We start from the raw sequence: 26207 nt of genomic DNA on the forward strand, positions 1-26207 counted from the left end.
TTGGTGTCAATTGCCGGCTGGAAAGATATTGCAAATCAAATGCAATATCTTTCATAGACTACTTGGAACACTTCTATGGAAGAAATGAAACGTACGCTCGTGATGGAGTGCATCTATCGAGGGCTGGGGTTGTTACTGTTGCGAACTCGTTGGAACCAGTGGTTGGAGGCATTTGTTTGGGTTTAAACTGTTAGTAGATAGTGGTATGGGAAATGACAGGGAGGAAGGAGGTAATAAAAGTATGTGTTTGTTGGAGAAACAAATTGGCAAAATGATCAGGGAAAGAGAAGGGCCTCAAAATAACAATTCATTTAGGGTATATTACACTAACAGTAGAAGTCTAAGAAACAAAATAAACGAGTTGAATGCCCTTGTCTGCACAGAAAAATAATAGATATTATTGCACTTACCGGAACGTGGATGAATGTAGAAAATAGAGAACTATTAGCTGAATATCAAATAAATAGATTTAAACTATTTCACACAGATAGATATATTAGACGATGAGGGGGAGTAGCCATATATGTTAGGGATAATTTGAAATGTAGTCTCAAAGAGGGGAATCAAGACTGAGCCACACACAGAAACTATTTGGATAGAATTAAACGAAAAAGCAAATAATATTATAATAGGAGTTATATACAGGCCACCAAATTTAGATAGAATGGAAGCAAAGCATCTATGGGATGAAATATCTAGAGCATCTAGATCTAACAGTATTTATGTCATGGGTGACTTTAATTTTAGAGGAATAAACTGGTTGAACAAAACAGGGAATAATAAAGCAGAAGATTTTCTAGAATTAATTGACGATTGCTTGATTATGCAACACATTAAGGAACCAACGCGGGGAAATAATATTTTAGATTTAGTGTTAACCAACAGGGAAACACAAATTAAGGACATATAAAAAGGAAGTGACCTAGGGTACAGTGATCATAAAGAAATCAGATTTAGCATAGAATGGAATAGATCTGTAGGAGAAAATTCTGTTTAAGTGCTTGATTTTCGAAAAGCTGATTTTAATAGCCTAAGAATTATTTTGGGTCAAATAGATTGGAAAGTCTTGGGTATGGGGTGTGGGTCGGTCTTAGAGCTAGACGTGAACCCAGCGATAGGTGACGTAAATGGGGATTTCGATGTGGATTCAAAATATAACCTATTTAAAAATATTCTGAGCAAAGCCCAGGAATGTAGTATACCATATAAATTGAATAGATCGAATACTAATGATCCAAAGTGGATAACAAAGGATCTGAAGAACCTTATAGGTAAAAACAGAGCTTGGTACAAAAGGATTAAGAATGGGGAAGTCAGTTTAGAACAGGAATTCGCACAACTCGTTAGAAATGTTAAAAAAGAGATAGGGAAAGCAAAAAAAACTATGAAGTTCGCTTAGCAGGGCAAGCGAATACAAATCCTAAATGCTTTTTACAGTTATATCCAACTAAGACTAGGGAAAGGATAGGTCCATTAAAAACTGAGAGAGGTCAAATAACGGATAATGACGAGGAGATGAGTAGTATTTTTAATAAATATTTTATATCTGTATATACTAAAGAGGAAGTTAACAATATGCCTTCAGCCGAACAAGTCTAAGTGGGTGGGGATGAGGACCGGTTGACTACTTTAGCAGTTACCATGGAGGATGTAATTAAACAAATAGTAAAACTAAAACCAAACAAATCCCCAGGGCTGGATGAAGTGTTTGTAAGGGTGCTTAAAGAATACAATGAGGAGCTTTCCAAGCCACTGTCTACCATATTTAATAAGTCAATAGAGTTAGGCAGAGTGCCAGAGTCATGGAAGGTAGCTAATGTGGTACCAATTTTTAAGAAAGGCGATAGATCACTTGCGTCAAACTATCGGCCAATTAGCCTAACGTCTATTGTGGGAAAATTACTTTTATCGATAATTGCAAATACAATTCGTCTTCATCCTGAAAAACATAAATTAATAAATGAGTCGCAACATGGTTTTGCAATGGCTGTTCATACTTAACAAATTTGCTATCTTTTTATTCCAGCATAGTTGAGGCAGTTGATAGTGGTAAGGATTGTGATGTTGTGTACCTTGACTTTAGCAAAGCCTTTGATACAGTGCCACATGAAAGACTGATTAAAAAAATAGAGGCTCTTGGTATTAGGGGTGCTGTATTGGGATGGATTAGGGCATGGCTATTCCGAAGGAAACAAAGAGTTAGTATAAATGGGGTTAAGTCAGAGTGGGATAATGTTGTTAGTGGAGTTCCTCAGGGCTCTGTCCTGGGACCTCTGTTGTTTATAATATATATAAATGATTTAGATTCAGGTTTGAGTAGCAACATCTGCAAATTTGCAGATGATATAAAAATCGGTAGGGAAATTAACACGGAAGAAGACTCACTATCACTTCAAGTTGATCTAAAAAGGGTTTTGAAATGGTCAAAAGATTGGCAGATACAGTTTAATGCTGATAAATGTAAAGTTCTGAGGCTAGGTAATGATGATAGAGTTACAAGATACGAGCTTGATGGTGTTGAGATTGCGAAGTCATTGCGAAAGGGATCTGGGAGTTATGATTAGTAAGAATTTAACACAAAAGGGTTAATGCCTGAATGTTCGTAATAAGGCAAATAGGACACTGGGATTTATTAATCGAAGTTTTAGTAACAAGACACCTGATGTGGTTCTTCAGCTATATCTTGCTCTGGTTAGGCCCCCCTCCTCGTTTAATATATCTATCTGTGTGAAATAGTTTAAATCCATTTATTTGATATTCAGCTAATAGTTCTCTATTTTCTACATTCATCCACGTTTCGGTAAGTGAAATAATATATATTTTTCTGTGCAGACAAAAGCATTCAACTCGTTTATTTTGTTTCTTAGACTTCTACTGTTAGTGTAATATTCCCTTGGTGAATTGTTATTTTGAGGCCCTTCTCTTTCCCTGATCATTTTGTCAATTTGTTTCTCCATCAAACACATATTTTTATTACTTACTCCCTCCCTATCAATTCCCATACCACTATCTACTAACAGTTTAAACCCAAACAAATGCCTCTAACCACTGGTTCCAACGAGTTCGCAACAGCAACAACCCCAGCCCTCGATAGATGCACCCCATCACGAGCATACATTTCATTTCTTCCATAGAAGTGTTTCCAGTTGTCTATGAAAGATATTGCATTTGATTTGCAATATCTTTCCAGCCGGCAATTGACACCAAGTGCCCTCGACATCCATTCATTTCCCACTCCCTTTCTTGGAAGAATGCCACATATGATCGGGATTCATCCCTTGCTCCTAACTAATTCAATGGCTGTCCTGAATCTCTGTATTAGTTCCTCACTCCTAACTCGTCCAACATCATTACCCCCTGCACTAATACAAATAATGGGTTTGTTCCCATTTCCCATCATAATATCATTCATGTTTCCAACAATATCACCAATTCCAGCTCCCGGATAGCAAACCCTTAATCTGTTCCCCCTATCTCTGGCACAAAACGTTCTGTCTAAATACCTCACCTGGGAATCTCCCACAACTAAAATTCGCTTCGGAACCTCCTTAACTTTCTGAGCAGCCTGAGGGGCCTGCGCTCCGCCGCTCCTCACTGATTTTCGTTCCGAGTGAGCTACAGGCTCACCACAGCATTCGTCCTCCAACACGGCAAATGAATTTGCTGTCCTTAAGGCGTCTGTAGGCGGCCTTGTCAAGGTCTTCTTAAGACCCCTGTCCTTAACGACTTTCCACGGCGAGGTCTTGTTAATATTGATCTCCTTCGTTTCTTCCCGAAGTTTCAGCTGTCGTACCTCCTCACGTAAGGAATCCATCTCTGCTCTCAGAGTTCCAACTAGATTTATCAAATCCTTCACTAATCCTTCCATTATTGCAATAATAATGTTACTACAATTGGAGCTCCAGCTAACACAACCTCTCACTGTGACTGCACCTGGAAACTGCGGATTAAAGAGCAACATACCAAACGTTCAGGTTCCTTATGCTATTTACTAAGTTACTTAGATTGAAATGGCCAAGAGAACAATTTTAAAATCAATCTGGTAAGTAGTAGTATAATTAATGATCAAATAAACAAAATTCGGGCGACGAGAATAAACAGAAAGAATGTTCTGAGAGTGGGAAGCAGACTCAAATGTTAGGAGATAAATTAGTATAGGGTTAAGAACACTAACAATGGAAGCTCATTATAAGACTACAGAGTATGTAACACCATCGCATAGTGAAGCAAACTTAAGTGGGCAGTATTGTTTACTCAAAGTTGTTCAATGTCAACCAATATTATTTGACTAGTTGTATATGTAAAGGGCTGCAATTGTTCCAAGTTTCAGTACGTAAATAGAAAAAATAAATAAATAGAAAATAGAAATTGCGTAAATAGAAAAGATTTTTTTTGTTTTTTTCAACGAATTTTACACATTTTCAAGTCTATATAAAAAAAAAACACCTTTCAGATATATTCATTCTATAACACTTTTCTGACACATTAGCATATAATAAAGGATCGGTAGTAAGGTATTTTCCAAAACATCTTTAGGTTTCCTAATACAAATTTTCAAAGTTCCCGTCCAAAATTATGCAAGTATGTCAGGTTTATTGCTATTATAAAATCAATAAATGAACTTAGGAAAAAAAACGTACTACCGATTTTAGAGGCATACATTTTACATACAAGGTGCATGTTTCATGTAAATTTAATAAAAAATGAAAAGGTTATTTGAACGTTTATGTTACTAGAAAATAAATACGAAAATAATAAAGTCTATGGTGCTGCTGTCTGTGGCTGAGGTTGACATCAATCAGTTTTTTCCAGAAAAATAGTTTTCTCCTTACAGATAGGCCTATGTGCAGTCAGTTGTATAAGTTTCATGCAAATCGTCCAATAAAAACAAAAATGAAAAAAAATAGTTTTTTAACTTAAATTTTTTTCTAATAAAACTAATTATAATACATTTTTTTTAATATATGCTATTGTGATAGCTGAGAGTCATAGACATGATCTCAGTTGACACTTGTGTTTGATAATCGTTTTTGAACATTTTGGAATAATTTTGACACCTACTTCAATATTTTTTCTCCCTTCCTATTTATGCTACGATGCTGAGACTTGGGCCAGATGAAACCCTTTTCATATACAACTAGTCAAAAAAGCTTGATTGAAATCGAACCAGTTTTTATTTAATGCATTTTTTGGGAAATCGGGATCTAATGTCCCCTTTATTTAAATTTAAACATTACATAGCCACAGTAATACTAGGCAACATTACTTGAACCTGTTAGAAGCTTATAATATTTAATAATTTTTTGCAATAGATTTTCGCTACCAGGAAATTGTTAGAAATGGTTATGGGAAAAATTACAAGATAGATGAAGAATACAAACATTATACATTTATAAACATCGATATATAGTAATGTCAGAAGACTTTCAAATGCTTTTTAATAGCGAAAAATGCAAGACCTTGCATATTGGGCATAACAATGCACAGCACAACTTCCAAATCAACCACACTGGCTGCCAGCAGACTGACGAAGAACAGGTCCTTGGAGTCAGAATCCATCAATCACTGAAAGTTGCACAAGTGGGAGCTTCAGTAAAAAATGTAAACCAAATCATAGGAATAATCAAACGAACTTTTAATCAAGGAAAAGAAGGTAGTTGTACAAGTGTATTAATACCTGGTGCGCCCCCACCTGGATAATTGTATCCAAACCTGTAGACCTCTTCTTCGGAAAGACATCTACTGTAGAGAAAGTTCAATGCCGGTATATGGAAATAATTCCTGAACTAATTCCACTCTCATACCAGAAACGGTTGAGGGCCACTGAGCTAAGAAGACTGCAATCCAGACGTGACAGGGCTGATCTCATTAAAACTTGTAAAATATTGAACAATTTGGAGGATATTGACTCAGACAACTTATTCAAAAGGTCAGATGTTAAGCAGACAAGAAACAATCTTATCATGTTCAACAAGCCACAAAGACTGAAAACAGGAGATGCTTTATCACCTACAGGGTTATAAACCCAGGGAACTGTCTACCCGCCGAAGTCGTAAATGCCAAAACTCTACTGAACTTTAAAATTCAGCTAGTCGAAAATAATCAGGAAATATTAAAATAACTTCGCAAAGCCGCCGGATTCCTGTCCTCCACGGGGCCACTAGAGTGTTAGTAGCTAGCAAACAAATCAGGTAAAATAGGACTAAACAAACTAACAGTACTTTTTTGTTTTTTTTCTTTTATATAAAATCACAAGATATGTTCAAATAAAATAAAGTACCAAAAACATCCAAATTGGTCACACAGATTAATAAATAAACAACCGAGCTTTTAACCGAAAGTTCAAAAGGACAATTAAACAAGAACATACACAACACAGAAGCAAACAACACACCGCAGGTACAATACTTACGACTGGAAAGAACATCAAAATATAACACAAAACCACATGTTTACCCAGATTAAACAATGCAAGGTAAGAACAACCTTTACCAATACCTCACGAATCACGACTCTAAAGTTATTTATTGCACTATTGGTAAATACAATATTAACTTCGAGTTTACCAAAATACAACATATATGTACAAACAGCAAACAAGTAACAAACGCCAACATCAGAGAACAATCTCACAGAGAAACTCAATTTAAATTAGCCGTTTTCGTGTTTTATAATATATATATATGAAAAGAAAAATACATCAAAACCTCCAAAGAACCATAAATGATGTTTATATCAATAACATGGAACCTAAAGACATCAGAAACACCAACAGTAACAATAAGACAACAATAACACCAACAGTAACAATAAGACAACAATAACACCAACAGTAACAATAAGACAACAAGAACATCAACAGTAACAATAAGACAACAATAACATCAACAGTAACAATAAGACAACAATAACACCAACAGTAACAATAAGACAACAATAACATCAACAGTAACAATAAGACAACAAGAACATCAACAGTAACAATAAGACAACAATAACACCAACAGTAACAATAAGACAACAATAACACCAACAGTAACAATAAGACAACAATAACACCAACAGTAACAATAAGACAACAATAACACCAACAGTAACAATAAGACAACAAGAACATCAACAGTAACAATAAGACAACAATAACACCAACAGTAACAATAAGACAACAATAACACCAACAGTAACAATACGACAACAAGAACATCAACAGTAACAATAAGACAACAATAACACCAACAGTAACAATAAGACAACAATAACACCAACAGTAACAATAAGACAACAATAACATCAACAGTAACAATACGACAACAAGAACATCAACAGTAACAATAAGACAACAATAACACCAACAGTAACAATAAGACAACAAGAACATCAACAGTAACAATAAGACAACAATAACATCAACAGTAACAATAAGACAACAATAACACCAACAGTAACAATAAGACAACAATAACACCAACAGTAACAATAAGACAACAATAACACCAACAGTAACAATAAGACAACAATAACACCAACAGTAACAATAAGACAACAATAACACCAACAGTAACAATAAGACAACAATAACACCAACAGTAACAATACGACAACAATAACACCAACAGTAACAATACGACAACAATAACACCAACAGTAACAATACGACAACAATAACACTAACAAAAAAGACAATAACAACACAAAAGACAATAATAACACTAACCATAATGAACAAATCCACAAGTACCTTGATGAGGGTTCGAACCTGTTGGCTGAGTGATCCCAGACGAGCTCTAGTCAACTGTACCACCACGACGCTTTTATCGTACATGGTTTGTTACAGTTGACTAGAGCGCGTATGGGAACACCTAGCACATAGATTCGAACCCTCATCAAGACTTCTGTGGATCTGTTCTTTGATATATCACGTTAATATGAGTTCTCTGTCTAATAATAATAATAATAATAATAATAATAATAATAATAATAATAACAGCTACGGCACTTGGTCACGGAGCCGGCCTCCACTCCGGTCCTCTACGACCGGCAGATCATGTCTACGTGCAGCAAGACACAGACGAAGAGGAAGATGATGATGTCTAGCAAGAACACCGCCACATCCTTGACGAGAAGCCCGGCCTCCTGCAAGACACATCCGCGAGCAGCCTTGAGACACATCCGCGAGCAGCTCTGAGACACATCCGCGAGCAGCCCTGAGACACATCCGCGAGCAGTCCTGAGACACATCCGCGAGCAGTCTTGAGACACATCCGCGAGCAGTCTTGAGACACATCCGCGAGCAGTCTTGAGACACATCCGCGAGCAGCCCCGAGACACATCCGCGAGCAGTCTTGAGACACATCCGCGAGCAGCCCCGAGACACATCCGCGAGCAGTCTTGAGACACATCCGCGAGCAGCCCCGAGACACATCCGCGAGCAGTCTTGAGACACATTCACGAGCAGCCTTGAGACACATCCGCGAGCAGCCTTGAGACACATCCGCGAGCAGTCTTGAGACACATCCACGAGCAGCCTTGAGACACATCCGCGAGCAGTCTTGAGACACATCCGCGAGCAGCCCCGAGACACATCCGCGAGCAGTCTTGAGACACATCCACGAGCAGCCTTGAGACACATCCGCGAGCAGCCTTGAGACACATCCGCTAGCAGTTTTGAGACACATCCACGAGCAGCCTTGAGACACATCCTGGAGCAGCCTTGAGACACATCCGCGAGCAGCTCTGAGACACATCCGCGAGCAGCCTTGAGACACATCAGCGAGCAGCTCTGAGACACATCCACGAGCAGCCTTGAGACACATCCTCGAGCAGCCTTGAGAGACATCCGCGAACAGCTCTGAGACACATCCACGAGCAGCCTTGAGACACATCCGCGTGCAGCCTTGAGACACATCCACGAGCAGCCTTGAGACATCCGCTAGGAGCCTTGGGACACATCCGCGAGCATCCTTGAGACACATCCGCTAGCATCCTTGAGACACATCCGTGAGCAGCCTAGAGACACATCCACGAGCAGCCCTGAGACACATCCGCTAGCATCCTTGAGACACATCCGCTAGCACCCTTGAGACATATCCACGAGCACCCTTGAGACACATCCGCGTGCTGCCTTATCTTGAGGTTATCTTGAGATGATTTCGGGGCTTTAGTGTCCCCGCGGCCCGGTCCTCGACCAGGCCTCCACCCCCAGGAACCAGCGCGTGACAGCTGATTAACACCCAGGTAACTATTTACTGCTAGGTAACAGGGGCATTCAGGGTGAAAGAAACTTTGCCCATTTGTTTCCATCCAAGTCTCATCCTTGAGACTTCCGCTAGGAGCCTTGAGACACATCCTCGAGCAGCCTTGAGAGACATCCGCGAACAGCTCTGAGACACATCCACGAGCAGCCTTGAGACACATCCTCGAGCAGCCTTGAGACATATCCGCGAGCAGCCTTGAGACACATCCGCTAGCATCCTTGAGACACATCCGCTAGCATCCTTGAGGCACATCCGCTAGCAGCCTTGAGACACATCCGCTAGCATCCTTGAGACACATCCGCTAGCATCCTTGAGACACATTCGCGTGCAGCCTTGAGACACATCCGCGAGCAGCCTTGAGACCCATCCGCGAGCAGCCCTGAGACACATCCGCGAGCAGCCTTGAGACACATCCGTGAGCAGCATTGAGACACATCCGCGAGCAGCCTTGAGACCCATCCGCGAGCTGCCCTGAGACACATCCGCGAGCAGCCTTGAGACACATCCGTGAGCAGCATTGAGACACATCCGCCAACCCGTTCTCGCAAATTTAATAAGTCAATATTGACTTATTAGTTGCGTGCATAGGTGACATACTAAACATAATAGTTTCCCTTGAAAAGGTTCATAGAAAACACCGACCTTACCTAACCTACTTAGTATGTTAAAATAAGCATCTTATAGCTTCGTAATTACAATTGTTACTTAACCTATTATAGGTATAGGTTAGGCAATAATTGTAATTACGAAGCAATAAGATGCTTATCTTAACATACTAAGTAGGTTAGGTAAGGTCGGTGTTTTCTATGAAATTTTTCAAGGGAAACTATTATGTTAAGTATGTCACCTATGCACATATTTAATAAGTCAATATTGACTTATCAAATTTGCGAGAACGGGTTGCATCCGCGAGCTGCTCTGAGACACATCCGCTAGCAGCCCTGAGACACATCCGCGAGCAGCCCTGAGACACATCCACGAGCAGCCTTGAGACATCCGCGAGCAGTTCTGAGACACATCCGCTAGCAGCCTTGAGACACATCCGCGAGCAGCCTTGAGACACATCCGCGAGCAGCCCTGAGACACATCCGCGAGCAGCCCTGAGACACATCCGCGAGCAGCCATGAGACACATCCGCTAGCATCCTTGAGACTTCCGCTAGGAGCCTTGAGATATATCCGCGAGCAGCCATGAGACACATCCGCGAGCAGCCTTGAGACACATCCGCGAGCAGCCATGAGACACATCCGCGAGCAGCCTTGAGACATATCCGCGAGCAGCTATGAGACATATCCGCGAGCAGCAATGAGACACATCCGCGAGCAGCCTTGAGACACATCCGCTAGCATCCTTGAGACATCCGCTACGAGCCTTGAGACACATCCGCTAGCATCCTTGAGACATCCGCTAGGAGCCTTGAGACATCCGCTAGGAGCCTTGAGACATATCCGCGAGCAGCTCTGAGACACATCCGCTAGCAGCCTTGAGACACATTCGCGAGCAGCCTTGAGACACATCCGCTAGCATCCTTGAGACACATCCGCTAGCATCCTTGAGACATCCGCTAGGAGCCTTGAGACACAGCCGCGAGCAGCCTTGAGATAACCAACCTACCAGCAAGACAAAAACAGCATCAGCTGCAAGTCTTGTCCCACGGTGGTTGGGCCACCGACCTGTATCTCCCTCCTCCTCTGACTTGTATCCTGTTCCCTGCTCAACCTTTTACATCCTCGCCCCAGCCTTTCCTCCCCAGCTTGCCTGCTCTAGGGTCCATGGAATGGATTGGAATAATAATAATAATAATAATAATAATAATAATAATAATAATAATAATAATAATAATAATAATAACAATAATAATAATAATAATTATGCGATGGAGATTGTTCACTACTACTTCCTCCTCCTCCTCCAAGAACAAGGTTTTCCTGAATACCAATGGGCTCTCCTGTAATATAAAAATATTTGTTGTACTACTTGTGTAATAAAAACTTGTCCGCAACACTTGTTACAATACTTGTTTACGAAACTCTTCTGTATCACTTTATATGCATTACTCCTCCGTATCACTTTGTATGCATTACTAGTTTAAAACTTGTTTTAAACTAGTAATGTAATAAACTTCTCTCTCTCTCTCTCTCTCTCTCTCTCTCTCTCTCTCTCTCTCTCTCTCTCTCTCTCTCTCTCTCTCTCTCTCTCTCTCTCTCTCTCTCTCTCTCTCTCTCTCTCTCTCTCTCTCTCTCTCTCTCTCTCTCTCTCTCTCTCTCTCTCTCTCTCTCTCTCTCTCTCTCTCTCTCTCTCTCTCTCTCTCTCTCTCTCTCTCTCTCTCTCTCTCTCTCTCTCTCTCTCTCTCTCTCTCTCTCTCTCTCTCTCTCTCTCTCTCTCTCTCTCTCTCTCTCTCTCTCTCTCTCTCTCTCTCTCTCTCTCTCTCTCTCTCTCTCTCTCTCTCTCTCTCTCTCTCTCTCTCTCTCTCTCTCTCTCTCTCTCTCTCTCTCTCTCTCTCTCTCTCTCTCTCTCTCTCTCTCTCTCTCTCTCTCTCTCTCTCTCTCTCTCTCTCTCTCTCTCTCTCTCTCTCTCTCTCTCTCTCTCTCTCTCTCTCTCTCTCTCTCTCTCTCTCCTCTCTCTCTCTCTCTCTCTCTCTCTCTCTCTCTCTCTCTCTCTCTCTCTCTCTCTCTCTCTCTCTCTCTCTCTCTCTCTCTCTCTCTCTCTCTCTCTCTCTCTCTCTCTCTCTCTCTCTCTCTCTCTCTCTCTCTCTCTCTCTCTCTCTCTCTCTCTCTCTCTCTCTCTCTCTCTCTCTCTCTCTCTCTCTCTCTCTCTCTCTCTCTCTCTCTCTCTCTCTCTCTCTCTCTCTCTCTCTCTCTCTCTCTCTCTCTCTCTCTCTCTCTCTCTCTCTCTCTCTCTCTCTCTCTCTCTCTCTCTCTCTCTCCTCTCTCTCTCTCTCTCTCTCTCTCTCTCTCTCTCTCTCTCTCTCTCTCTCTCTCTCTCTCTCTCTCTCTCTCTCTCTCTCTCTCTCTCTCTCTCTCTCTCTCTCTCTCTCTCTCTCTCTCTCTCTCTCTCTCTCTCTCTCTCTCTCTCTCTCTCTCTCTCTCTCTCTCTCTCTCTCTCTCTCTCTCTCTCTCTCTCTCCTCTCTCTCTCTCTCTCTCTCTCTCTCTCTCTCTCTCTCTCTCTCTCTCTCTCTCTCTCTCTCTCTCTCTCTCTCTCTCTCTCTCTCTCTCTCTCTCTCTCTCTCTCTCTCTCTCTCTCTCTCTCTCTCTCTCTCTCTCTCTCTCTCTCTCTCTCTCTCTCTCTCTCTCTCTCTCTCTCTCTCTCTCTCTCTCTCTCTCTCTCTCTCTCTCTCTCCTCTCTCTCTCTCTCTCTCTCTCTCTCTCTCTCTCTCTCTCTCTCTCTCTCTCTCTCTCTCTCTCTCTCTCTCTCTCTCTCTCTCTCTCTCTCTCTCTCTCTCTCTCTCTCTCTCTCTCTCTCTCTCTCTCTCTCTCTCTCTCCTCTCTCTCTCTCTCTCTCTCTCTCTCTCTCTCTCTCTCTCTCTCTCTCTCTCTCTCTCTCTCTCTCTCTCTCTCTCTCTCTCTCTCTCTCTCTCTCTCTCTCTCTCTCTCTCTCTCTCTCTCTCTCTCTCTCTCTCTCTCTCTCTCTCTCTCTCTCTCTCTCTCTCTCTCTCTCTCTCTCTCTCTCTCTCTCTCTCTCTCTCTCTCTCTCTCTCTCTCTCTCTCTCTCTCTCTCTCTCTCTCTCTCTCTCTCTCTCTCTCTCTCTCTCTCTCTCTCTCTCTCTCTCTCTCTCTCTCTCTCTCTCTCTCTCTCTCTCTCTCTCTCTCTCTCTCTCTCTCTCTCTCTCTCTCTCTCTCTCTCTCTCTCTCTCTCTCTCTCTCTCTCTCTCTCTCTCTCTCTCTCTCTCTCTCTCTCTCTCTCTCTCTCTCTCTCTCTCTCTCTCTATGAGAGTGAGAGATCATTAAATATCACTTTATCTAATTTATCACATCTGACTGACGACCTTTTACACCACACCACACCAATTGATGCCACGACCTTCACACCCCAATTGATGCCACGACCTTCACACGCCAATTGATGCCACGACCTTCACACACTAATTGATGCCACGACCTTCACACAGCAATTGATGCGACGACCTTCACACACTAATTGATGCCACGACCTTCACACGCCAATTGATGCCACGACCTTCACACACTAATTGATGCCACGACCTTCACACAGCAATTGATGCGACGACCTTCACACACTAATTGATGCCACGACCTTCACACACCAACTGATGCCACGACCTTCACACACCAACTGATGACACGACCTTCACACACCAATTGATGCCACGACCTTCACACCCCAATTGATGCCACGACCTTCACACGCCAATTGATGCCACGACCTTCACACACCAATTGATGCCACGACCTTCACACACCAATTGATGCCACGACCTTCACACACTAATTGATGCCACGACCTTCACACACCAACTGATGCCACGACCTTCACACACCAACTGATGGCACGACCTTCACACACCAATTGATGCCACGACCTTCAACCACCAATTGATGCCACGACCTTCACACACCAATTGATGCCACGACCTTCACACACCAATTGCTGCCACGACCTTCACACACCAATTGCTGCCACGACCTTCACACACTAATTGATGCCATGACCTTCACACACCAATTGATGCCACGACCTTCACACACTAATTGATGCCACGACCTTCACACACCAATTGATGCCACGACCTTCACACACCAATTGCTGCCACGACCTTCACACACCAATTGCTGCCACGACCTTCACACACTAATTGATGCCATGACCTTCAACCACCAATTGATGCCACGACCTTCACACACCAATTGATGCCACGACCTTCACACACCAATTGCTGCCACGACCTTCACACACTAATTGATGCCATAACCTTCACACACCAATTGATGCCACGACCTTCACACACTAATTGATGCCACGACCTTCACACACCAACTGATGCCACGACCTTCACACACCAACTGATGACACGACCTTCACACACCAATTGATGCCACGACTTTCACACACCAATTGATGCCACGACCTTCACACCCCAATTGATGCCACGACCTTCACACACCAATTGATGCCACGACCTTCACGCCCCAATTGTTGCCACGACCTTCACACACCAATTGATGCTACGACCTTCACACCCCAATTGATGCCACGACCTTCACACACCAATTGATGCCACGATCTTCACACACCAATTGATGCCACGATCTTCACACACCAATTGATGCCACGACCTTCACACACCAATTGATGCCACGATCTTCACACACCAATTGATGCCACGACCTTCACACACCAATTGATGCCACGACCTTCACACCCCAATTGATGCCACGACCTTCATACACCAATTGATGCCACGATCTTCACACACCAATTGATGCCACGACCTTCACACACCAATTGATGACACGACCTTCTCACACCAATTGATGCCACGATCTTCACACACCAATTGATGCCACGATCTTCACACACCAATTGATGCCACGACCTTCACACCCCCAATTGATGCCACGACCTTCACACACCAATTGATGCCACGACCTTCACGCCCCAATTGATGCCACGACCTTCACACACCAATTGATGCCACGACCTTCACACACCAATTGATGCCACGACCTTCACATACCAATTGATGCCACGACCTTCACGCCCCAATTGATGCCACGACCTTCACACACCAATTGATGCCACGACCTTCACACACCAATTGATGCCACGACCTTCACACACCAATTGATGCCACGACCTTCACACACCAATTGATGCCACGACCTTCCCACTCCAATTGATGCCACGACCTTCGCACTCCAATTGATGCCACGACCTTCCCACTCCAATTGATGCCACGACCTTCACACACCAATTGATGCCACGACCTTCACACACCAGTTGATGCCACGACCTTCACACACCAGTTGATGTATAACAGTGACCTGTTCTAGAGAGTGGCACACACAGGGCTTCTGCACCAACACCTTAGTATCTATGGTGAGATTGTGTCAGGTCTAACAGCCTTTCTCACGTCCACCTGCGACTACCCTCGTGCTTTTGTGGCCGTAATAAATGTTCTGAACGAGTGAGAGAGGGAAGGACGAGGGTAGGACAAGGAGAGTGCCCACATGGTGCCCACCTCAATAACCCTAGGGTTCCCACCTCAATACCCCCAGGGTGCCCACCTCAATACCCCCAGGGTGCCCATCTTAATACCCCCAGGGTGCCCACCTCAATACCCCCAGGGTGCCCATCTTAATACCCCCAGGGTGCCCACCTCAATACCCCCAGGGTGCCCATCTTAATAACCCCAGGGTGCCCACCTCAATACCCCCAGGGTGCCCACCTTAATACCCCCAGGGTGCCCATCTCAATACCCCCAAGGTGCTCATCTTAATACCCCCAGGGTGCCCACCTCAATAACCCCAGGGTGCCCACCTCAGTACTCAAAGGGTGCCCACCTCAATACCCCCAGGGTGCCCACCTCAATGCCCCCAGGGTGACCACCTCAATACCCCCAGAGTGTCCACCTCAATACCCCCAGGGTGCTCACCTCAATACCCCCAGGGTGCCCACCTCAATACCCCCAGGGTGCCCACCTCAATACCCCCAGGGTGCCTACCTCAATACCCCCAGGGTGACCACCTTAGTACCTCCAGGTTACCACCTCAATACCCCCCAGGGTGCCCACCTCAATACCCCCAGGGTGCCCACCTCAATACCCCCCAGGGTGCCCATCTTAATACCCCCGAGGTGTCCACCTCAATACCCCCAGGGTGCCCTCCTCAATACCTCCAGGGTGCCCACTTCAATACCCCCCAGGGTACCCACCTCAATACCCCCAGGGTGCCCATCTTAATACCCATAGGGTATCCACCTCAATACCCCCAGGGTGCCTACCTCAATACTCCCAGGGTGCCTACCTCAATACCCCCAGGGTGCCCACCTCAATACCCCCAGGGTGCTCACCTCAATACCCCCAGGGTGCCCATCTTAATACCCCCAGGGTGTCCACCTCAATACCCCCCAGGGTACCCACCTCAATACCCGCAGGGTGCCCATCTGAATACTCGTAGGGTATCCACATCAATACCCCCCAGGGTGCCCACGTCAATACCCCCAGGGTGCCCACCTCAATACCCCTAGTGTTACCACCTCAATACCCCCCAGGGTGCCCACATCTATAACCCCAGGGTGCCCACCTCAATACCCCCAGGGTGCCCACCTCAATAACCCTCGGGGGGCCACCTCAATACCCCCAAGGTTCCCACCTCAATGTCCCCAGGGTGCCCACCTCTATACCCCCAGGGTGCCCACCTCAATACCCCCAGGGTGCCCACCTCAATACCCCCTAGGGTGACCACCTCAATACCCCCAGGGTGATCACCTCAATACCCCCAGGGTTGCCCACTTCAATACTTCTAGAGTGTCCAACTCAATACCCCCAGGGTGCCCACCTCAATACCCCCTAGGGTGACCACCTCAATACCCCCAGGGTGACCACCTCAATACCCCCAGGGTGCCCACCTCAGTACCCCCCAGGGTGCCCACCTCAATAACCCTCGAGGGGCCACCTCAATACCCCCAGGGTGCCCACCTCAATATCCCCAGGGTGCCCACCTCAATACCCCCAGGGTGCCCACCTCAATACTTCCAGGGTGCCCACCTCAATACCCCCCAGGGTGCCCACCTCAATACCCCCATGGTGCCCACCTCAATACCCCCCAGGGTGCCCACCTCAATACCCCCAGGGTGCCCACCTCAATACCCCCAGGGTGCCCACCTCAGCACCTCCAAAAATATCCCGTTGTGGGTTTTCCTCTGCTTTAAAAAGGATGTCGGCCATATTTGTTTCTTGAAAGGTTTCAGGAAACAGCTACTTCAGGCGAACTGATGGATCTGGAAGGTCGATTTTTTTAATGGATTTAAGAGAATGCTCTTTAATGTAATATAAAATTGATTAAATTTGTTTAATAATTTTATCAATTTTTATGATTTAAAATATATTTTAGAATAAAGATTTATATATATATATATTTAGATATATATATATTATATATTATATATATATTATATATATATTATATATTATTATATATATATTATATATATTATGCTATATCCGGTTGAGTGACGATAATGTGCGCATTCATTACTTTAACGGAGCCAGGTGTTTGGGTTCTGGGCGCCCTCCCAGGGAGAACACCAATCAACAGCCCACACCGCCCGTAAGGCAAAACACCTCCCAGACCTTCATTCCCACAGAAAATTTATTAGAAGCTATCAAAGCAACATCGGCCAGAACCTTGCAACACATCCCTAAAGCAGCCCGCCCCCATGCAGCAGCCAAATTATCTGCCCTCCTGAGAAAGGTCAACGACTCTCCTGGAACGACCCAAGCATGGCACAACCTCCTAATGTTTGGCAACATATGTCTAGCCACCCCTGCAAGGAGAGACAAAACCTTAGCTGCCTCAGTCATCAAAGCTATAAATGATTTTCCCAGGGAGGACAACCAGGTGCGCCTTCCCACTCGCGCGAGAAACACCCACGGCAGGAAGAGCAACAATGGCATATCCGAGACATCAAAAATCAGAACATCAGTCACCAAGAAAATAGAAGAAGGAAACACTATTGGCGCAATACGAGTCATCACCAGTGAGGACTCAATTGCCGACAGAGATGCCGCAACAGCTCAAGCCCTAAGGTGAGAAACACCCACCCAGGGCTCCGCGTGAGGACGACATTGTACAAGTGGGGGCTACCGGAGCAGAACCTCTCTGGGTGGCTGAATCTGTGGTCCATAAAGCAGCCATGTCCTTCCCTACAGGATCAGCAGGTGGGTTCACAGGACTAAAACCCAACCACCTCAAGCAAATGCTCAACCCTGCACTGGGTGACATTGCAAAGAACCTCTTGGTGGAACTAACCAGATTCACCAACACATGTCTAGCTGGCAACATACCAGCGTCCATAAGACCTATCTTTTTTGGAACATCTCTCTGTGCTCTAAAGAAATAGGATGGAGGGATCAGGCCAATAGCTGTGGGCAATTCTCTCCGGCGTCTCGTCGCAAAGGCAGCTGCAAGAACAGTTAGTGATGCAGCGGCCAACATGCTGAAGCCAAAACAGCTCGGGTTTGGCATTCCACAAGGGTGTGAGGCGGCAGCCCATGCAGCTCGAGCCTTCATCGCCAACATCACAGACGAAAAGGCCCTTATCAAGCTAGATTTCAAAAATGCCTTCAATTTGGTGCGGAGGGATGCTGTACTCCGTGCGGTTCATAGTCATTTCCCTTCCCTCTACCCTTTTGTACATTCATGCTACAGTATGGATCTTAAGCTACTTTTTGGCGAACATGAAATTGACTCGCGAGAAGGCGTCCAACAGGGTGACCCCCTCGCTCCTCTCCTTTTCTGCTTAGTCATCAAGCAAGTCACAGAGGTCCTGTCCAGCGAGCTTAACATCTGGTTCTTGGATGATGGTACCCTAGCTGGTTCCCAAGACTCCCTCCTGGAGGACATCAGAAAAATCCAGGAGCAAGGTGCAGTTTTAGGCCTCACCCTGAACCCTTCTAAATGTGAAATAATATGTTCCAACCAGGGCATCGTAGAGAGAATAGAGGGTCTTCTGCCAAATATCCATAAAACTAAACCTGAAGACAGCACACTCCTAGGAGCTCCCCTGGGGTTGAAAGCCATCGATGAGGTCATTGATAAGAAAATCGCCGACCTTAAGAGGATGGATGGGAGGATTGAGGATATTGATGCTCATGATGCACTCTACCTCATCACCAGATGTCTGTCCCTCCCCAGGTTAACCTACTTTCTGAGGTGTTCACCATCTTACAGTAGCCAAAAACTAAGTGAGTATGACCGGTTACTGAAATCAATGCTAGAAAAAGCCCTTAACCTCTCTCTCGATGACCTACAGTGGAAACAAGCCTCTCTTCCCGTAAGACTTGGGGGCCTCGGAGTTCGAACAGCAACGCAAATCGCTGTTCCAGCCTTCCTGTCCTCCTTATCAGCATCCGACGACCTTGTGAAGGAAATTCTACCTGCCCACTTACATCAGCTGGCAGGTGTACATGATCCCAATTTTACACGCTGTGCCACAGAGTGGGCCTCTCGTGCAGGCCAATCACCTCAACCACCATCCCCAAAATCCCACAAGCAATCCAGCTGGGATGGTCCCATTGTAGACCAAGTTGCTGCAGAGTGCCTGGGTGCTGCAACAACACAACACGACATTGCTCGCCTCACAGCAGTAGCAGCACCACATGCAGGGGATTTCCTGTTAGCAACCCCAATGTCGGCAACTGGCACGCGTCTCACACCACACGCCCTCCGAATTGCTGTGGCCCTCCGCCTTGCTGCCCCAATCCACACCAGATATAGGTGTATTTGCGGCGAGGTGGTGGCTGACAGGTACGGTCACCATGGCCTACTCTGCCAAAGCACAGGGGGATGGCACTCGAGGCACAGTGAAGTTAACGACATCATCAAGAGGAGCCTCACCACAGCTGGATGCCCAGCTGAAAGAGAGCCCCGTTACCTAACGCCCCGTAACTCTGATGCTCTTATTGGTCGCCCGGATGGTATCACAGTGAACCCCTGGAAGAATGGCAAGCAGTTGGTATGGGACTACACGTGCGTATCAACCCTGGCTAACACCTACATTAACCTCAGTGTTGCACAACCAGGTGGCGCTGCCACCCACAGGGAAGCAGCCAAATCCCGTAAGTATAGAGAACTGGATCACCACTACAATTTTGTCCCCATTGCTTCTGAGACGCTCGGCGCCTGGGGTAAAAGTGCTACCAGTTTTTTGAAGGAACTGGGTTCTAGGCTCATTGAAACAACAAGGGACCCGAGAGCTGCAAGCTTTCTTTTCCAGCGCCTCAGTGTGGCGATACAGAGGGGAAATGCGCACTGCATCCAGGGTTCCTTCCCGCCATCTGAGGAGCTGGAGGAACTCGACAACCTATGACAACCATCTTTGTAACCCATATGTAACTCCTTTTTTGTAACAAACTTCAAATAAAGTAAATATATATGTGTACATACAAAAGAATGGGGGTGGTAGGAGAAGATAATATTAGTGTTCAGTGAGAAACCACAAGGTCTCCTCTGAATACTTTTTATTTTCTTCTCCGAGGCTATGGGTCCCCACATTGGCACCAGAGGTGGTACCCTCACAAACTTTTATATATTATATATTTAGAATATATTTTAGATTTTAAAATATATTCTACACTAAACGTTAAGTTTTTTCTTCAATAAAAAGTAAACGATGAAATATTTTGAAAAAAAAGTCTTTGAATAAAAGATATAGTGTAAAAGGTATGCAAATATCAGATATAATTATACTTGTATATATTGAATATGAGCGTGTGTGCGTGTGCGTGTTGAGACGTGTTCACCACCCCAGCACCGCGACACAGGACTGCCAGTGTCGCGGGAATTAAATGTGTAACTCCTGCATCAGCTGTTCAAGCATAAAAACCTGTTCCTAGAACAGCTTCCTAATGAGCGGTAGACATAAGCGCATTTGGACAAACAAAACTATTATTGATAAGCAACCTCACAAACCAGGTTACGTTAAATGAATAAATCCACAAGGGCCGTGATGACGATTCGAACTTACGCCCAGGAGTATCCCAGACGCGCCTTAATTAACAGAGCCACGATATGGTTTAAGAATTGAAACCTGGATTGCTACTGCTCTCACATGAATCCTGCAGCCTCTCCGAGACACAAACCAGGGTTTTACCCAATTCTCCCATGCACTCGGGCTATGTCAACAAGTTATTCTGCCTCTTCGACGCTCGGTCGATTAAGGCGCGTCTGGGATCATCCTGGACGTAAGTTCGAACCCTCATCCCGGCTCTTGTGGATTTATTCATTTGATATATCACGCTATTGTGATTACAGTGAGTACAGGTTACGTTAATTTAATTGTGGTCCAGTTAGTGAAATTCCCTTAACACCGATGAGTGCTGATGCTGCTGAACACATTGATTCTTTGAGCAGGACCGGGACGTGGAGGACCAGGACGTGGAGGACCGGGACGTGGAGGACCAGGACGTGGAGGACCGGGACGTGGAGGACCGGGACGTGGGGGACCAGGACGTGGAGGACCGGGACGTGAAGGACCGGGACGTGGAGGACCAGGACGTGGAGGACCGGGACGTGGAGGACCGGGACGTGGGGGACCAGTACGTGGAGGACCGGGACGTGGAGGACCAGGACGTGGAGGACCAGGACGCGGAGGACCGGGACGTGGAGGACCAGGACGTGGAGGACCAGGACGCGGAGGACCGGGACGTGGGGGACCAGTACGTGGAGGACCGGGACGTGGAGGACCAGGACGTGGAGGACCATTACGTGGAGGACCAGGACGCGGAGGACCGGGACGTGAAGGACCAGGACGTGGAGGACCAGGACGTGGAGGACCGGGACGTGGGGGACCAGTACGTGGAGGACCGGGACGTGGAGGACCAGGACGTGGAGGACCAGGACGCGGAGGACTGGGACGTGGAGGACCAGGACGTGGAGGACCGGGACGTGGAGGACCAGGACATGGAGGACCGGGACGTGGAGGACCAGGACGTGGAGGACCGGGACGTGGAGGACCGGGACGTGTGGGACCAGTACGTGGAGGACCAGGACGTGGAGGACCGGGACGTGGAGGACCGGGACGTGAAGGACCAGGACGTGGAGGACCAGGACGTGGAGGACCGGGACGTGGAGGACCAGGACGTGGAGGACCGGGACATGAAGGACCAGGACGTGGAGGACCGGGACGTGGAGGACCAGGACGTGGAGGACCGGGACGTGGAGGACTGGGACGTGGAGGACCGGGACGTGAAGGACCAGGACGTGGAGGACCGGGACGTGGAGGACCGGGACGTGGAGGACCAGGACGTGGAGGACCGGGACGTGGAGGACCAGGACGTGGAGGACCGGGACGTGGAGGACCGGGACGTGAAGGACCAGGACGTGGAGGACCAGGACGTGGAGGACCGGGATGTGGAGGACCAGGACGTGGAGGACCAGGACGTGGAGGACCGGGACATGAAGGACCAGGACGTGGAGGACCGGGACGTGGAGGACCGGGACGTGAAGGACCAGGACGTGGAGGACCAGGACGTGGAGGACCGGGACATGAAGGACCAGGACGTGGAGGACCGGGACGTGGAGGACCAGGACGTGGAGGACCAGGACGTGGAGGACCGGGACGTGGAGGACCGGGACGTGGAGGACCAGGACGTGGGGGACCAGGACGTGGAGGACCGGGACGTGGAGGACCAGGACGTGGGGGACCGGGAAGTGGAGGACCAGGACGTGGAGGACCGGGACGTGGAGGACCAGGACGTGGAGGACCGGGACGTGGGGGACCAGGACGTGGAGGACCGGGACGTGGAGGACCGGGACGTGGAGGACCGGGACGTGAAGGACCAGGACGTGGAGGACCGGGACGTGGAGGACCGGGACGTGGAGGACCAGGACGTGGAGGACCGGGACGTGGAGGACCAGGACGTGGAGGACCGGGACGTGGAGGACCAGGACGTGGAGGACCGGGACGTGGAGGACCGGGACGTGGAGGACCGGGACGTGAAGGACCAGGACGTGGAGGACCGGGACGTGGAGGACCGGGACGTGGAGGACCGGGACGTGGAGGACCGGGACGTGGAGGACCGGGACGTGGAGGACCGGGACGTGAAGGACCAGGACGTGGAGGACCAGGACGTGGGGGACCGGGACGTGGAGGACCGGGACGTGGAGGACCGGGACGTGGAGGACCGGGACGTGGAGGACCAGGACGTGGAGGACCGGGACGTGGAGGACCAGGACGTGGAGGACCAGGACGTGGAGGACCGGGACGTGGAGGACCGGGACGTGGAGGACCAGGACGTGGGGGACCAGGACGTGGAGGACCAGGACGTGGAGGACCGGGACGTGGAGGACCAGGACGTAGGGGACCAGGACGTGGAGGACCGGGACGTGGAGGACCAGGACGTGGAGGACCGGGACGTGGAGGACCAGGACGTGGAGGACCAGGACGTGGGGGACCGGGACGTGGAGGACCAGGACGTGGGGGACCGGGACGTGGAGGACCAGGACGTGGAGGACCAGGACGTGGAGGACCAGGACGTGGAGGACCGGGACGTGGAGGACCAGGACGTGGAGGACCGGGACGTGGGGGACCGGGACGTGGAGGACCGGGACGTGGAGGACCAGGACGTGGAGGACCAGGACGTGGGGGACCGGGACGTGGAGGACCAGGACGTGGAGGACCAGGACGTGGGGGACCGGGACGTGGAGGACCAGGACGTGGAGGACCGGGACGTGGAGGACCGGGACGTGGGGGACCAGGACGTGGAGGACCAGGACGCGGAGGACCGGGACGCGGAGGACCGGGACGTGGAGGACCGGGACGTAGGGGACCAGGACTTGGAGGACCAGGACGCGAAAGACCTGGACGTGGAGGACCGGGACGTGGAGGACCGGGACGTGGAGGACCAGTACGCGGAGGACCGGGACGTGGAGGACCGGGACGTGGAGGACCGGGACGTAGGGGACCAGGACTTGGAGGACCAGGACGCGGAGGACCTGGACGTGGAGAACCGGGACGTGGAGGACCGGGACGTGGAGGACCAGTACGCGGAGGACCAGGACGTGGAGGACCAGGACGTGGAGGACCAGTACGCGGGGGCCGGGACGTGGGGGACCAGGACGTGGAGGACCGGGACGTGGAGGACCAGGACGTGGAGGACCGGGACGTGGAGGACCAGGACGTGGAGGGGCAGGGCCTGGTTGCCGGGTCGTGGTGGGCCGGGTCGTGGTGGGCCGGGTCGTGGTGGCCAGTTTCCACAATATTCCCCTCAATAAAACACTCTGAAGAAGAAGGAACAAAAACTGGTCAGTTCAATGTGACGGTAACGAACGGCCACTTTTTGCACAAGCAATTGACATTGTTCTCGCAGCGCCACCTGAAAGTCTATTTTAATCCGTAGCAGCTCGTCTTGGCCGATTCCTCCTTTCGTTTTCATATTTGGGCACGATTGGTGCAGTCATGAAGGACACTGACTTAGAAAATCTGTGGCAGATAGTTTATACCAAGAATAGCGTAGTTCATGTGCTAAGGGGACGAGCATATTCCAGAGGAACTCGTGCCCATTTGTTGACCCAACATGCTTGAGCTGCTCCTTTTTCTCCTTGTGGAAAGTACAGAGCATGTCACCATATCTTAGTGTTGGGAGGAGGAGTGTTTCAGTTCGCTTTTCAATGGCACATCTAATATTAAAAAAAAATAATTGACTTCCAGATTCTTGAAAAAGTAACAAATTTGTTTAAATGGAATGTAAAGAAAAAAGAAAAGCTGAAACTGAGGATGGGCGCACTGCACAACTTTGAGTGACTGGCAGCTACAAATATACAGTGTACAGCCATACTTTCATGCATCTGGCCTTCACTACGCAAAATCTGCATATGTTAATCTCCAGAAATGCTTCAAGTAGAAAACAAAATAAAAACAGAAAATGTCAAAAAGAAAATTACACAAGGCTTTTTCACTTTTTACACATCGAGCAAATTCCGGGCTGGTGTGTGGGTAGACTTGACCATGGAGCAGGTTCTAATGCGGTCAGTGAAGAGCACAGGTGGACTTAGTCATGGTCGCGGTGAGACAGCGTCTACACTTGCACAGTGGGTGCATACTATGCCATTCACATCAAGAGTTGTGGACGCTATTGAATAATTTGCCGGAGTCCAAGGTACATCGTCAGAGCAACACATAGATCTGAGGTCGTCAGGACAAGATCAGGACAGAGCAAACTTCCCAAAGTTTATGAACTGGTTGTATGTCCACCATCCTTGCAAAATATCTTCACCTGATCTGATACTTCTCTCCATAGGAATTATTGGTGATAGTTTAATAAACTGTGATCGAGATTAAGAAATCGGACATCCCAAAAGCTTTTTAGTGAGATCCAGTATAGGCTCAAGGACAGGGCAAAGTCTTTGTCCGCTCTGAGCAGGGTTGTAAGGGTTAACAATGAAAACATTGCGACTAACTCAAACCAGTTTTTTTTTCACAGAGTGCTGTGCACAATGCAGAGTGACGAAGAGTTGGCAGAGAGTTTATCGTATGAAATGGCTTCATGTCCACCGTCACTCGCTGATGGTACGTCAATCCGGAAGGTAAGAAATCCTCTCTTGCTCAACTTTTCGATACATTTCCATCAAGTGATTTGTCCGTTCCCCTCAATGTAACATACACATTTGATGGTGGACACCTTCTGCACAGAGTTGTATGGCTACGTCCAGCAACCTATAGTAATATGTTGCCTACACCTTGCAACTACTGAAGATGCCACGTTGTTTGTAATGGATATGAAGGTCACATTATAAAAGATGCTGGGTGCTTATGGAGCGAAAATTTTAAATCATCACTTGAGGTTAATGTTGCAAACGAGGTTGAAGTTTCTATGTCTCAGCATGATTTTGTATAAAATAAAATAACAAAGGAACATTCATTATACTTTTTAAAGGCCTCCTTTAAGCTGCTGGACGTCATGTCCACAAGGCAATCGGCGATGCAGACCTTTCATTGCGTGAAAGACAATGGAAATAGCAATATTCAGCTCAGCTTCCTGGGAACCTGTCGGAGAAAACACTGCTCTGGTGTTGTTAATCACTCATGCCAGAAATGCTAATGCCTGGCATGAAAGGGCAAGCAGATCGCATATACAACAATCAACATTTACAGAACTAATTAGGAGACTTGAAAGAACATGTTGTTCCTCCATGCATTCAGCAGATGTGGTTCTCCCTCTGCTCCATTTGAAAACGGCAAAAGTCTGCTTACATACTGCTTTCTACGGACAG

At 47.2% G+C, this 26207-nt stretch overlaps 2 protein-coding genes across 2 annotated transcripts; one reads left to right on the forward strand and one right to left on the reverse strand.

Moving 5' to 3' along the window:
* Window positions 1-7987: 7987 nt before the first annotated feature.
* Window positions 7988-8926, reverse strand: LOC123761418 (uncharacterized). The gene has a single exon (XM_045747445.1). It carries the CDS (start codon window positions 8924-8926, stop codon window positions 7988-7990), a length of 939 nt encoding a protein of 312 aa, XP_045603401.1.
* A 12172-nt stretch (window positions 8927-21098) lies between these two features.
* Window positions 21099-22020, forward strand: LOC123761419 (17S U2 SnRNP complex component HTATSF1-like). The gene is made up of 3 exons (XM_069315801.1): window positions 21099-21155; window positions 21348-21967; window positions 22008-22020. Exons 1-3 carry the CDS (start codon window positions 21099-21101, stop codon window positions 22018-22020), a joined length of 690 nt encoding a protein of 229 aa, XP_069171902.1.
* Window positions 22021-26207: the final 4187 nt, after the last annotated feature.

This window comes from Procambarus clarkii, chromosome 7, assembly GCF_040958095.1.
Source record: "Procambarus clarkii isolate CNS0578487 chromosome 7, FALCON_Pclarkii_2.0, whole genome shotgun sequence".
NCBI classification, from domain to species: Eukaryota; Metazoa; Arthropoda; class Malacostraca; order Decapoda; family Cambaridae; genus Procambarus; species Procambarus clarkii.